At 40.7% G+C, this 14878-nt stretch overlaps 5 protein-coding genes across 5 annotated transcripts; all 5 read right to left on the minus strand.

The window, feature by feature from the left end:
* Positions 1 to 460: 460 nt before the first annotated feature.
* Positions 461 to 1546, minus strand: TM35_000192310 (uncharacterized protein; the record flags this gene model as incomplete). The annotated part of the gene is made up of 1 exon (XM_029026729.1): positions 461 to 1546. The coding sequence occupies one exon, from the start codon at positions 1544 to 1546 to the stop codon at positions 461 to 463; it is 1086 nt and encodes a 361-aa protein (XP_028882053.1).
* A 336-nt stretch (positions 1547 to 1882) lies between these two features.
* On the minus strand, positions 1883 to 6088 carry TM35_000192320 (uncharacterized protein; the record flags this gene model as incomplete). Its single annotated transcript, XM_029026730.1, has 1 exon — positions 1883 to 6088. One exon carries the CDS (start codon positions 6086 to 6088, stop codon positions 1883 to 1885), a length of 4206 nt encoding a protein of 1401 aa, XP_028882054.1.
* Positions 6089 to 6817: 729 nt separating this feature from the next.
* Positions 6818 to 9400, minus strand: TM35_000192330 (uncharacterized protein; the record flags this gene model as incomplete). Its single annotated transcript, XM_029026731.1, has 1 exon — positions 6818 to 9400. One exon carries the CDS (start codon positions 9398 to 9400, stop codon positions 6818 to 6820), a length of 2583 nt encoding a protein of 860 aa, XP_028882055.1.
* Positions 9401 to 10037: 637 nt separating this feature from the next.
* Positions 10038 to 11795, minus strand: TM35_000192340 (uncharacterized protein; the record flags this gene model as incomplete). The annotated part of the gene is made up of 1 exon (XM_029026732.1): positions 10038 to 11795. The coding sequence occupies one exon, from the start codon at positions 11793 to 11795 to the stop codon at positions 10038 to 10040; it is 1758 nt and encodes a 585-aa protein (XP_028882056.1).
* Positions 11796 to 12441: 646 nt separating this feature from the next.
* TM35_000192350 (uncharacterized protein) lies at positions 12442 to 13935 on the minus strand (the record flags this gene model as incomplete). Its single annotated transcript, XM_029026733.1, has 1 exon — positions 12442 to 13935. One exon carries the CDS (start codon positions 13933 to 13935, stop codon positions 12442 to 12444), a length of 1494 nt encoding a protein of 497 aa, XP_028882057.1.
* Between the last annotated feature and the right edge of the window lie 943 nt (positions 13936 to 14878).

Below are 14878 nucleotides of genomic sequence, written 5' to 3' on the forward strand. Positions count from 1 at the left end.
TCTCTCTTTCTCTCTCTCCTTCCCCACGCAGACAACACACACAAGCACATAAGCACAGTTTTTTTTTTTTTTTCGTTTCTTTTTTTTTTTTCTTTTCTTCTCTCCAGCTACACCATTAGGATACAGAACTGAGGTGGTGACTAACTCTTCATAATAATCTCATCATATGGGTTTTTAACCCTACTTCTTAGAGACCTCACGCCTCTTTAGATTGGCGTTTGCATCTCAATTTTCTTGAATTGCTGATGATGTTTCTTGTTTATTTGCGAACATGTATGTATGTATGTATATTTTTTTACCTTGACCTCACTCTGAATCCATGTGCGATTGTTCATTCTTACTTCTTTTGTTAAGACGCTGTTGAAACCATTTTCCAACTATTCTTAATGACATATGTTTTCGCCATCATCATAATCATAATCATCATCATCAATGTCACCATCACCAGTCCATAATCTTTTTAACAACAATTAATTCCACCACAGCATGTCTCTGTATTAAATGGTAAATGCCACGCCCGTAGTTCTCCGCCGTCTGTTCCTGTCAATAACACATCCTTCGCTGCAGATGTAGCGGAGGCCATTACAAGTCCCTCATGCAGTTTCACCTGTCGAATGGGATCTGCTGTAGTGAGGGACCACTCCACTCCAGTGGCATCATCAGAGACTGTTAGAAGTGTATTGCGGTTAAGAAATTCCAACCCACGAACATAGTCTTGATGACCAGTGAAGGTGCGTGCACCATCACCGAAGGTACCAGATGTTGGATCCATATCTACAGCAAAAATAAATTCAGAACAAGCGGCGTAAAGCCAACAGGAAGAAGAAGTAGTTGTTGTAGAAGTGAGACAATCTTCAGATTGTTGTTGTTGTTCTTGCTCTTCAGCGTCTGTATAGCACATTACAGCAATGTGATTGACTGGATTGTCAAATTCCTCAAAGGAAGTAACAAGTCGGTCGTCTGTTGTTGCCGATGGGTCTCCAATGATATTCCATACTCGTACCGCACAGTCTTCAGAAGCTGTGATGAGCATTCTAGGATTTGGGGAAAGCACAATATCATTTACTGTGCTTGTGGCTGCCCAGAAACGGTCTACCATTGTCGCACTCACACCAGTAGTATCTGGCATCAGTGAGTGGATGTATACCATGCCATCATCACAGGCACTTGCCACCAAACAATTACTCCTGTTGCTATTCTCACTTCCCACAGGTGCGGGAATACGCAACATTTTGTTAATCCCATCGCCAAATCCTTGAATTCCCCCAACGGGTGCACTCAAGGCACGCACATCCCAGCACGCCACTGTGCGATCATCAGAGGCTGTTAACAACAGACGATCATCATCGTGGAGAAATAAGGCGTGATTGACTGGCCCCTGATGGTGTACGAGTCGTGCCACTTCATGGCCTTGTGAAGATTGGCGCAGATCCCACAGTGCGGCGGTGTCATCACCAGACGTTGAGCAGAAGACAGTGCTGTGGTGTGGTGAGAACTGCAGCGACGTGATCACCTCCGTGTGCGCGGACGGGATGGATAGCAGCATCTACGAGGTTGATAAAGAGAGAGATAGATAAATAGATAAAGAGAGAGATGGAGAGAGAAAGAAAAGAAAAGAAAAAGGATAAAATAATTACAGGTGAGATGATTTGTTTACACTAAAAGAGAGAGAAAATATCAGAAGCTCTCTCATTCCCTAAAAAAAAAGAAGAAAAAAACGTGTAATACTTCAATGAAAAAGAATAGAAGAAAAAAAAAAAAAAACTTATACAAATGTACAAACCTCAGGATTCAGAGATAATATAAATGTGCCAATTATTTGCAAAGGTATTTATTTCGTCATATATATATATATATGGAAAGCACGATTTAATAGATCTCACTACAAATATACAGTGACATTCACTACAAAATTCTCCTCTGCCAGAGGCACGAGAGAAACATCAGCTCCTCTCATTAATCTGCCATTATTACCAGGCAATGAAAAGACATCACCGCATCCCATAATACCCAAACTGTTTTTTTGTGACCCATCATTTGCTAAAGTGGCATTTGTTCGTACATCTGGAAGCATGAATACCAAGCCTGATGGTGTTATTGTTAAAGGAAGAGCTGAATTCTTAGCAGTCTCTTGCAGAAGTTCCCATTCTTGTGTTGGTAAAGTTGTAGAAGTATAAAAGTGATCAACTCCTTTAGGTGCTCCTTTACCTCTTTCATAATTTAATGCATTAATTTCATTATAGGCAAGGGTCGTGTTAATCACTAATAACTTACCATCACAATGTGACCAATGATAGTTATCCCCAAAACGCACTCCAACAGCAGAGTGTTGAATAAGTGAAGATGTAAGAAAACCCGTATGTTTTTCAGATGTATATCCCAATTCAACACCCTGTTGACAGTACTGAATAATGGTATGAGAAATCACCACCTCACGATACATACTTGGCTCCGTAGAGAGTGCCACACCCTCATGCATACATCCTTCAATAATAGTATTGTGAACAATCAAAGAACCACCATTATTCTTTTCTTTCCCATCGCTACCAGTGCGAGCACCACGGAATGGAACCGCACCAGAATCAATTCCATCATCTTTAGTATGAGCAATAACAGTATCTACTACACGGTGCTCACCACCGGATAAGTACATGGCATCATTATCATTATCATTGTAAACCACATCCCAACTAGGAAAGTGTGTCCACACGGAGCGCTGTGTAGTGAAGGTGCACTGTACACATTCAATACCTAATTGTGCCCACTGCACCAGTGAATCCATCACACGCACAATAGCACCTTTACCAGCTGCGATGGCAGCTCCTCTTAACTCTAACATAAATGTATGATGAAGAGAGATGAGGGCTTCATTCGTTGCCGTTATTGCAGCAGAGTGGGTGTGATGTTTACCTGTACCCGCTACACGCACTCCACGGATTCCAGATCCTGTGAAAAAAGTGAAATGTGCGTGCAGTTGAGCAGTGGGACCATTTAAGTGAATTGTCCGCCAATAACTGCCATCACGTACCGCTTCGCTTGTTACTACCACCGGTGTATTCATTGTACCGTTAAATCGCAGTGTTCCTCCCTCCACATGCAGGAGGGCTGCGGGGAGTAAAACCACAACACAACCGGGGTCCACTTCAAGTGTGGCCCCTTCGTGTAAATAATACCCATCACGAATAAAGATAGGACACTGGGCAATGTGTACTTTGGGGTCTGCAGCATTATTATTATTATTATTATTATTATTATTATTATTATTACTATTATTAGTAATATTGGTGCAAATGAGTGTGTGTCCAGATTCGAGATGATTACCAAAGATAGTCCCATGTACATCCATAAGGCCACTGGAGGTGGATGGAGGTGATGGGGGTGCAGTTGGTAGAGATCTTTCAGAGAGAGAATAGCGAGTAGATGTTCCAGGAATAATAAGATCAGGAAAAGTAGTAATGCTATTTCTTTCATTATTAATACTATTATTCTTCATACTACTAGTAGTATTACTGTTTACAAAGAGTAATGGTCCTGTTAAGGTATTTTCCTTATCATGAGCCACATAAACTGATGGGATGTCTAAATTAGTAAATTCCGGTTTATGAACCACACGAACAGCACTAAATCCACGAATAATCATTGTCTTTAATAATGGAGCATCAGAAGATGCAAGAGGAATATTCTTCCTCACCCAAATAAATGATTCATTCCCTTTTGTTGTATCCTCTACAGTACGAAGAAAACGTACAATAAAAACACCACGTCTTTCATTTGTTTCTTGTGGCCAAACAGATGGCATAAATATTTTAAGTATAGAGTTATTCTCACAAGTTGAAGTTAGATAATTCATAGGATAAGGTTTGTTGAAAGTCCATAACCCATATTCCGCCCCACCTCTTAATGAACTGGGTTCCACTAATGGCATATCCACAAGAAGGGAATGAAGCTTCTTTTGATCTAACTGCATTGCGAGATTAGGAAGTAATTTCCCAACAAGAAGAAATGATTGTGGAACTTCTACTCGTACACAATATATACCAGAAAGATGAAAATGATATGTCCCTTCCGTTTCCTGAAGTTTCTCTCCCAGTGCATGTTGTCCTCCTTTAATGACAATACCATTTCGGGTATTTATTTGAGATGTTCTCACTTTAACGGCTTTCGAGAGTTGGCCTAGTAGTTCACGTCGCATCTCTGTATTCTGATCACTCAATACTCCATCCACTGTTAAGGATATAATAGTATCTCTTTCATTTCCCTCACCTTTCAATTGTATATTTTGTTTTATTTCTTTTGTAGAAAAATGTTCTGCCAAAGCACGAAGTAAAACTCCTCGCTGATCCAAAAAACCATTCATAATCCATCGCAAACCCACATTTTCATCCCGTTTTTCCGTATCAAAAGTTGCTCGCAATGCCCCTGGAGATCCATGAAGTATAGAAAGTAATTCATTATTCGCTACATCTACAGAACGGCGAAACTTCACCTTATCTATATAATGTAACATATATTGTAGTATCTCTACATACCGTTTCTGTAATATTGGAGTTCGCAGGATATTGTGATCGAGTGTGGTTTCTGCACAATACATGAGTGGGGTTTGAAACCACACTTTACGATGACAAGGGGCAAAGATATTATCATAATCCCAACCCATTACACCAAGATGTATGGGAAGTTTAATATCATGGGATTTCATTTCTTCTCCAGAGAGTGAAAGTGATGTTGGTTGTAATACACCGTAAAAAAATGCCTCATCATCATAATCACCATTACGTAATATTGTATTGATCGCAAGCCAAGACATATACTGCGGGAGATCCAGAAAAGACTGTGATGTTGAAGTTGCCTCTGTTAGTAAACCATACTTTAATGGATTTTTCTCCACAAGTCTATAACTTGGTAAGATAGTACTATTCTTTTTATAACTAGGCACATGTGATAAATCATGTCGTGGTTCTCGGAAACTCATAAAGTTACGTGATGCCAATTGAACTGCCATCTCCACATCACCATTATAAAATAATTTCGTCCTATTCCACATATTTTGCCAATGATGAAGACGGGCTGCATGTTCCATCTCTGTTTCATACAAACGTCGTCTTAACGCAGGAGGGAGTGTATGAAGACTATTATTATAATGAGGATGATTCTTTTTAATTCCTAAAGTTTCATTTATGGATGTTTTTAATTCCTTTTCAAATGCGTTAAATACACTAGACATTCGTCTCCATATAGCCCTTGAAGGAAACTCCAACAGAAGATATACACCAAGTGTTCGTCCCTCTTGTTGTGGATTCTTTATAGAGGAGTGATCTGTTGGGGAAGGTGCACAGGGATGATCTGGTGATGGATTCCGTGTGGATGGATAACAACACAACTCAACTAACTGCGCATACGGTAAGAAAAGATCAAAACGTTTTAACAAATCTACAGAAGTACGGTATGCAATCCGATGTGTATCTTCCCATAAAGAAAGAAGTAAAAAATCATTTAGTGATATTTCTCCCTCATTTTCAAAAAATCCAACACCAACACCCTCCCCACTCTTTTCGCCATTTAATGATGATGATGATGATGATAATAATGATGATGGTAGAGTCTTTGAAGAGATAAATTGAATGGGTGCCTCACTACGAATATGTAATGATCGTCGTTTGGTATGTTTTAACTTTAATGAACTCTTTCCATATAAAGTGGCTGTTACTTTTGAGGTCTGAGATGTCATTCCACGCCGTTCCTCATGTGTCTCTGGTTTAGTAAGATGCTCCACTGTTATTTCCGTCTCAAACATAAGTCTCTCACTAGAAGTACGCCAGGCAGTGGCCATCGCCTCATTCATGTGAAAACTCAAACGAGTAAAATTATATTTATTATTATGTGTGGTCGTTGTTAATCCATCTTTGCTTTGAATATCATTATAGCGATCCCAAAAGGGATCAAAATCTGTACTGAATATAAAGGATACAATGAGAACTCCCAATGTCAATAGAAGAAGAATAATGAACAATAAACTACGTATTGATCGTCGTGTGGTACGTTTGCGCACCTGCGGAATAAACCGCCGTTGACGACGTAAATCTTGCATAGATCTTCTGCTGTGTGCAAGTATATTTACTTTGGATAATTACTACTATATTAATAGAAGCCCAGATGTATTTTTTTTTTTTTTTTCTTTATCTGCGTTGCGTTGTATATATATATATATATATATATACTCTTTCTAATCCAGTAAAGGGTTAGAAAAAAAATGTCAAAGAAAACCAAGATAGGTATAAAGAGAGAGGGAGAGAAATAGAGAGAAAGAAAAAGAACATAGTCTTTCCAGTAATACATTCACATTTAAATATCACTCCGTCCATAAACACTTTTATACTTCTCTTTGTTTTTTTGTTAATTTCATTCTTTTTTCTTTTTTTTTTTCTTTCTGTATCTGTGTAGTTTAGATTCCTTCTCTTCTTGTGTGAGTGTGATTGTATACATCTACTTGATGTCCTCCTTTTTTTTTTTTTATTATTTTTACACCCCAACACACTCCCGTTACTCCCCCCCTCCCACTCGTCATAAATCTTATCGCTCTCTTCACTCTACAAACTGGCACTATAGTTGTATTACTTTTCTCTCATACGGCATCTCTTGTCCGTATGTGTAGAAAAAAAAAAAATAATAAATAATGTGAACAAATTAAAATTAAAAAAAAAGAAAACTCTGTTAGCATTAGAAAGAAACCTTAATTTTCCCTTTATCTGTACGTCTATGTATATTCAAAAAAAGAAAAAATTATTATATATATATCTGTAGCTTATAGGATCAACCTTTACACCTCCGCATCCTCCAGCATGAGTAGAAATAATCCCCTTAATTCCTCTCCGCAAGTTCTTGCTCGTGTGAGGTGTACTGTGAGACTGTCTAGTTCACGCACTACACGTCTCCAACGATTTGTGCGAAGTTCACTTCCTCCACCTCCTGCCATTGCGGCTGTTGTTGCTGCTGCTGCTGCTGCTGCGTAGAAAAAGGCATTGTGGTTGTATTTGGAACCGCATTGATCACAACAACCAGGATCAGGAGACTCTGTTCCAATACCACCACCACCAGCAGCAGCAGCATTAGCAACAGAAGCATCTGGAAGAAAAGTGAGTGGGGTATTAGCTCGTAATGATGTTGGCAGAGATGTTAGTTTTATATTTGGATCTGATATGAATGGTTGCTGCATTTTAGGTGTCGTCATTTCTGTGGTCATGACAGTTTGTTTTTCTCCTGCAGCATGTGGGGAGGACTTCATCTCTTGTTTATCTTTACAATGGTGAGAGGAAGAATTCCTTACGCGATGATGCGGTTTCTGTATACACTGTGATGATGATGATGTGGCCTCCTGTTGGAGTGCCTCTTGGCGGGATTGATAAAATGGCCGTGTGTCCAATAAAGGGGTTGTGAGTGAAGTAGACGCATTCAAAAGAACAGTAGCAGTAGCAGCAGATGGAGGAGCTGAAGGAAGTACAGGTGTACGTTCATCTTTTGCTTTCAGTTGTTCTTCTTCTTGTTGCAATTGCTGTAGTGGAGGTGCTGGAGGTGCTGAGACGCTTTCCGCCATCCCCACAGTTGCTGTTATGTTTACATGCGACTTCTCCTCCTCATCATCCTTATCATTATTATTTGCCATTTCTTTAGTTGTTGTCTTTCCACGTTTCTTCTTCTTCTCCTTCTCCTTCCCGTGTGTATTATTCCGTTGTGTTGTTGTGGACTTCTTTGCAGGTGGACGTCGTGTGCGTCGCTGCATGGCGGGTAACATATTGTTTAGTTCCACGAGTATCTTTGTAGCGGCCTCTGGTGTGATGGGGAGATGTGCTGCCGCCTCCGGTGCTGTTGTGATATCCGCAAAGTTGTATGCTGCCCCGGTATGAGGCTTCTTCTCTTGCAGAGTTGTGGCATTAGCATTTTTATTTTTCTCTGCAACTGTTATTCCTCTTCCTCTTCCTCTTCTTCCTCTTCCTGTTGTTGGTTTGGGGGTGGTTACTCTTGCTGCTTCTGCAGCGTCACCATGGGAGTCATCTGTGTGGGATGACAAGGATGATAATAAGGACTTGGCAGCTTCTTCCTCTTGTTCTTTTTCCTTCTTTTTTTCTTTTTGTTGTTGTTCTTCTTCTTGTCGTTGTGGTTGCGGTTGTGGTGCTAATGGTATCATGTCGTTCTTTACACGCTTTGGTGGTTCCAATTCCATCGCCTCACTGCTGATATGCGGCGGCCGCTTACGAACAACAGCACCAGCAGCAGCAGTATTAGTATTAGTAGTATTAGTAGTAGCGGTGTTGTTGTTTGCACGTCTGGATCGGACAATATCTCCCAATAGTAAAGCACTAGACGCCGCCGCCTCACTACTCGCAATAGTCGTACAAACTCCATGTTTCTTCTGTGCAGAGACGTATGCTAGTAAGGCACTCTCTTGAGTGGTTTGTGCACGAACCAAGTGCATGCCTGGGGACTCTACAGTGGCTCCTAGAAGTTCCAAACAGTGAGAAAGACGATCGTCTTCTTTCTGTTCTTCTTCTTCTTTTCCTCCTTCTTCATATTCTTGTCTCTCTTCATGGTCATTACTATCCTTCTTCTTGTTCTTATTTACGTCAACTGTAGTTGTAGTTGAGGTTGCGGTGTGATGATGATCCATCGTTCCCGTATCCTGAGTTCTCTTTGCTTTTCCTCTTCTTCTTATTCCATGTTGTGATGTACTCGATCCATTCAATGGTGAAACTGCGGTATCCTCTTCTTCTTCTTCTTCTTCTTCTTCTATCCTCTGTGTATTATTATTACTACTACTACTACTACTACTACTACTACTACTACTATGATAGGAACAGGAGGGATGCTGCTCACTATCCCTCTCACTGTCCTCATCCGGATGCTCATTGCTGTTCTCCTCCACGGCCCCATTCGCCTCTGGACTCGGCGGGTAATAAGTGAGCGGCAGCGGCTCCGTCACACTCACACGCGATGCCGATCGGCCCCGGCGACTCGCCGCCACGAGAGGCGCCACGCAGCGCAAGAAGTGCGACATGTCGGCCGGCCGCAGTTGCTGCAGTAACGCACACGGCGCCTCCGCCTCCCTTTCCCGCAGCGAACACCCGCCGCCCTCCAACTCCGCCGCGAAGCCGTTCGCCTCCGCCCAGCGACGGACAATCCACGACGGCAATTCAATCCGCATGAGTTGTTGCTGGCGAACCACACGGAAGTGGAGGAGGGCGTCGTAGTCAATTCGCAACGGTGTCGTGCTCGCCCCCGCAACATCACACGCCGTGAGTTCAGCGTAGGTCTCGTAGAAACACAACTCCCCGCGGGCGAACTGCGCAGCAGCGATAATGCAGCGTAATAATGGATACTGCGCAATAGACTGTGATATACACGCCATTATTAGATATAAATAGATAAATAAATAATTATATAAAAATATATTTATACAATCGGTTATTGCGCCTTACCGTGGCGACTAAAGGGTGTAAAGGAAAATCACTTAAACACACACCCACTGAGAGAGAGAGAGAGAAAAAAAAAAAAAAAAAAAAAAAAAAAAAAAATAATAATAATAATAATAATAATAATAATAATAATAATAATAATAATTACCTGTGGTCTATTTAACTTTATATATATATTATGATAAAGAGAGAAAGAGAAAGAGATGGAGGGGGAAAAAACGGTAAGCCAAAGAAAATAACATCTCATAGTTATCATTTCACAGAAAATAACAACAACATTTACTTTGGAGAAGGATTACAATTCCACACCTTTTCACTCTCATTCAGTATAAATTCACTGAGTATAGAAGATTAGTCTATCCTCCCTTTACTCTGGTTTGGTCGATAACAATAGATAGGAGAGAGTGATAGTGAAAATGATAGAAATAAAATAAAATAAAAATGTCACTACGATAAAGAAAGAAATAACCAATATGATATAATAAACGATAAAAACTAAACCAATAATAAAGTAATAATAATAATAAAAAAAAAGAATTAAAACACCTTCATCACCTTCTTTATAGGATCTTACTTACCATATATAAGGGGATACTTTGGGAAATTCTGTTGCTGTAAGAATATTGGGGCACGGCGGTGGAATTCCCGCAACTTTGCTGTAATATCATCATCATTACAACAACCAACAGCTCCAAGTGCAAAAGATGAGAGAAGTGAAAATGCCGCAATTGCCCACGTTGGAAAAGACACATTACCAGAAACTGTACTAGTAGTATCTATAATAGTATGTAGTGCAGTACCAACAGGATATCCACGCAGCCACGCACGTAAAATAACCTCTTCTTCCTCTTGCGCCTCAGTTATTATTTCCCTTTTCGTTGCTGTTAAGCATGTACAGCCTGATCCTCTTTCTATACATGATAATTCCTTTGGCCAAGGTGGTTTACACAACAATGAACTCACTTCCAGTCGGGGCAGTCCGGCAACAGACGGCAAAAGTACAAAAGCATCTACGGCGGGAATCGTTTCCTGATATGCAACCCGCAGTAATACACGATATACCGTCGCTTCATCACTTCGAAAAGAGGAACGATAACACACATGTCCGTTATGTAAATATAAACATCGACCATCGGGAAGTAGACGTAATGCAAAAATATCACCGGGTTGGGCGAGGCGTCTAGCGATAGTGCGACCACACTCGCGAAGTCGAACAGTGATGAATTCACTATCAGGATCAGGATCAATATGAAGAGCGTACGGGAAAACTAAACTTGGGGTATTCCTGTCATCGTTATAGTTATTATTATTATCATCATCATCATCACTATCATTACTACTACTAATAGTACTACTAGAACCATTACTACTACTACTACTGCTGCTACTGTTCTCTATAGGGAAGGAACCACCATAACGAGATGAAGTGTAAAGGAGTGCAACTACAGTACGGGTTTGACAACAAACACGGAACTGCACACCGCATTGTGTGGATTGTGGTGGGTACGCCGCAATACACGGTTCAGATAATGCGAATGCATCCCATTCTGTTTGCATGTTAATACTATTAGAAATACGTGAAATGGCGAGTCCATCCATATGAGGATCTGAAAGAATCCCTGAGATTGTACTTAAGGGTGGTGCCAAGGTGTGGGCTGTTATAGCGCTAGAGAGAGAACCACCATCACTATACCGCATATTGGAAAACGGTGATGGACACTTAATAATCAAAGGAACCGTTTCAAAATGACTATCTCTGTTATTGAGATTCGTATCCATTAGGTATTCATCACTCTGCATACCGTAATTACATAACTCTGTTGTCAATACCAAATCAACGGGTGGAAGTGGAAAACCATCACGAAGTTCCTCTGGTAAAATAGTGTACTTTTCCTGTTGCCGTGACCGTATCCCTTCAATCAATCGTAATGCACTCAATGTGCCCCCCAACACATCTGTAATTTCTAAAACAATAGAAAACTGCTGAAATGGGACTAACTTTGTAGGTGCAGCGATGAACCGTAACTGTGGGTGAAGTTCCATGTAGTTAAACCCCATCAATCTCTCTTGCGATAAAGGAGAAAAGAATGACTTTAACATCTCAGTTTTTTTATTTTTTTTATTACTATTGCTTTGACTCCTTACCGTGTGTTTCTGGGTACTCTGTAATGGGGACGCCGATGGTCGAATCCCTTCTGTTCCAGTCAATGGTCTCAAGTTCATCGAAGTCTCTTGCAGTGAGTGGAGATGTGTGTACCCTTTTCCATTAGAGAACACGGGCGATACGGTGGAGTTGCTTCTCTCTCGTTTTTCCTCTTGGTGTCTCATATCTTTCAAACAATTCCTTTTTCCTTCCTTTTGTCTGGTCTGTGCTGGTATTTTACTTCCTCAAAGAAATAAACACTCACTCTCTCTCTCTCTCTCACACACACACACACTCAGAGAGACAGGCCCTTTTGTCTCCCTTCTGTTCATAGGAAGAAAAAAAAATATATCATAGAGAACAAGGTATTAAAGGGGAAAAAAAGAGACGAAATACACAATAATATACATACGCACATACACAAAAAAAAAAAAGATCAATTCCAAAGGAATAACAAATAAAACAAGAAAGAAAAAAAAAAGAAGGGCAGTCATTGCCTCATTTCGTGTTGTCCTCTTTTTATTGTATCCATCCATCGTCTAGATACATATCCCGAGGCTCAAACAGTAATTCATGTACATTCGCATAATTTTTTGTCTCAAAATGCGTGTGAAGACCACACATCCACTCACATCTTCTCTTCCATATATATATAAACGTGTGTGTGAGAAAGAAAGAAATAGAGAGTGCGACAGAGAAAGATAAAGAGAAAAAAAAAAGAAGAGCGTAAACTCTTTTTTTCTTCTATCAATGTCCATCCCCCCTTTTTCTTTTTCCTCGTTTACACTCAATTTGCAAGCTCTGCATCCCTGCAGAAATATCATATCAATCCTAAACGTTATCCTCTCCCTTTGGTGACTGGGCCTCATCCCCAAGCGGTGAATCTATTGGGTCATCCCCTCCCACCGTTGATGCCTTTTCCATTACATTTTCAAGTACTGAAGGCGGTGCGGGTGTTGGGGGAGGTGTGAGTTCATGCACAGGACCAGACCTGGTGTACACAGAGTGTTCAACAATTGTAGAACCCTCAAAACTGCCTACTTCAAAGGACATCATGTTGAGTGCAGAAGATGAAAATCCCGCCTCCTGTTCAGAACCAACACGTTCAGTCACAACTTCCTCACCATTTTTCACCGATGGTATTTGTTGTCTATCCTCCTCTTCCACTTCCACTTCCTCCTTCGGCTTCGCCTCTTCCTTTCTCTCTTGCTGCTCGGTTGTGTTGGGGGTGTTCTTACTCTCTGCAATGTGCATAGCTGCCATGGCTGCCACTACCGCCTCTGCCTTGAGAGGTTTGATGATGCGCAGCGTTAAGTTCATCACCGGTCGCTCTCCATATCCCACCACCGCCGCACCTGTTCTTTCTACTCCAGTTCCCTCTGTACTCTCTGCTGTATCTGTATTTGTTGTATTTGTTGTTGTTGTTGGGGTTTCTTCTCCGCGGAATGGCGGTGTTGGGAGTTGCGCTGCGGCCACTACACGGGCCCGTGTATTTGGATCTCGCCAGTATTCATGCGGGATATCGCGGAGTGTGCGTGGTTGACCTTCCGCAAACGTGGCGGGTGTGCGGGCCTCTGCGGCCACCGATGGGGCCACGACCAACTGCGCCGCCCAGCGAGCCGGTCCTCCCTTCATAGTTTCATTCTTTTCTTCCTTTTCACTCTTTTCATTCTTTTCTTTTTCCTCTTCTTCCTTTTCCTTCTCTGTTTTCCCCCATACACCCCGCTCTCCGGCGAGAAGGGCCTGCAGTGGCAACACCGGCATCACTTCCCGCAGATGTTCGGCCCACAACCGACGGTCTCCGCCGCGGCAATACAACCATGCTGTGTTGTTATCCACAAATGGAGTCTCTGCATCTACACTCTTGGCTCCAGTGGCGATGGAGTCCTTCTTTTTCTTACTACTGTCGTTAATATTACTATTGTTATTTTTATTCTGGACAGGACTGTGGATACTGACACTGCGGGCAGGAGTGGACTTTGCCGGAGGGGGCGTGGGCGTCAACACAGACACCACCGCAGAAGTAGCCGCTTTCGTAGGCGTATCTGCAGTAGTAGTATTATCAGTAGTAGTAGTAGTAGTGGGAGGAGGATTTTCATTACGATTGTAGACAAGACCATCTGCAAATACAAAGGATCCCGAGACATTTCGTCCATTCTCCCAGATGCCTCTGTATTGTCCTCCACCGCGGGCTGCGGTGAAGAAGAGGGTGCCGTGTCCATGCATACGTCCATCCTTAAAGGCACCCACGTAAGTATCGCCGTTGGCAAAGGTGTAAATGCCTTCATTGTCAAAGCGTTTACCATCAGGCGTAGTCTCGCCCATGTAACTACAGCCTGTGTAGAACATCTATGTACAATCTCCCAATCTCTTCTTTTTTATTATTTCTTTCTTTTTCTTTTTTTTTAGTTGTTGTTGTTATTGTTGCTTTCTTGGTGTTGTTGATGATAATGTTATGTTCAGTCGTTTGGGTCTCTCTATTTGGTTCCTGTATTGTCTTTGCTTTCCTCTACCTGCACTTCTGTACAACTACAATGAGTTCATAAAGAGAATAGTAGAGAAACAGATATATATATATATATATATAAAGAATACATGAGATACAGATTAGTTCCTGTTATTGGACTGTATACATTTATATTTGAATTAAATAGAGTGTATAAAGGTCTAACGATTTCCTTTTCCTTTTTTTTTTTTCCTTCTTTTTTGTCTGTTTGTATTGCGTTCAATAAGAATAAGAAAAAACAAAAAAAAAAAACACAATTATTCTTTTTTTTCCTCTCTTTTTCTCTCTCTCTCTGTATGTGTGTGTATTCTTTTTCTTGTCTCTTTTTTTTTTTTGTTTTCCTTTTTATTAATTTTCTCTTCTACCGTCCAAAGAACACAGAGCACGCATACACACTACGTACACACATATATATATATATATATATATATATATATATACTGTATGGATGTACATACAACCAAAAGGAACAAAAACACATCAAACAATAATAATAATAATAATAACAATAACAATAATAACAATAATAATAATAATAACCATCATCATAGCAATACTAACAAGCCTCATCATAAAGCAAAGAGGATAATACAGAAGCAATAATAACAACAATAATAATAATAACAGTAATAATAACAACATTTACACATGTATTTCTTTCTTTCTTTCTTGCAATGTCCTATCCATTTTTCTCAACCCTCTCACACAGACACAATCTATATGGACGGAGTTTAATACACAACAAAGAGAGAGAGAGAGAGA

Source organism: Trypanosoma theileri (genome assembly GCF_002087225.1).
Source record: "Trypanosoma theileri isolate Edinburgh chromosome Unknown TM35_Tth_19_V1, whole genome shotgun sequence".
NCBI lineage: Eukaryota > Euglenozoa > Kinetoplastea > Trypanosomatida > Trypanosomatidae > Trypanosoma > Trypanosoma theileri.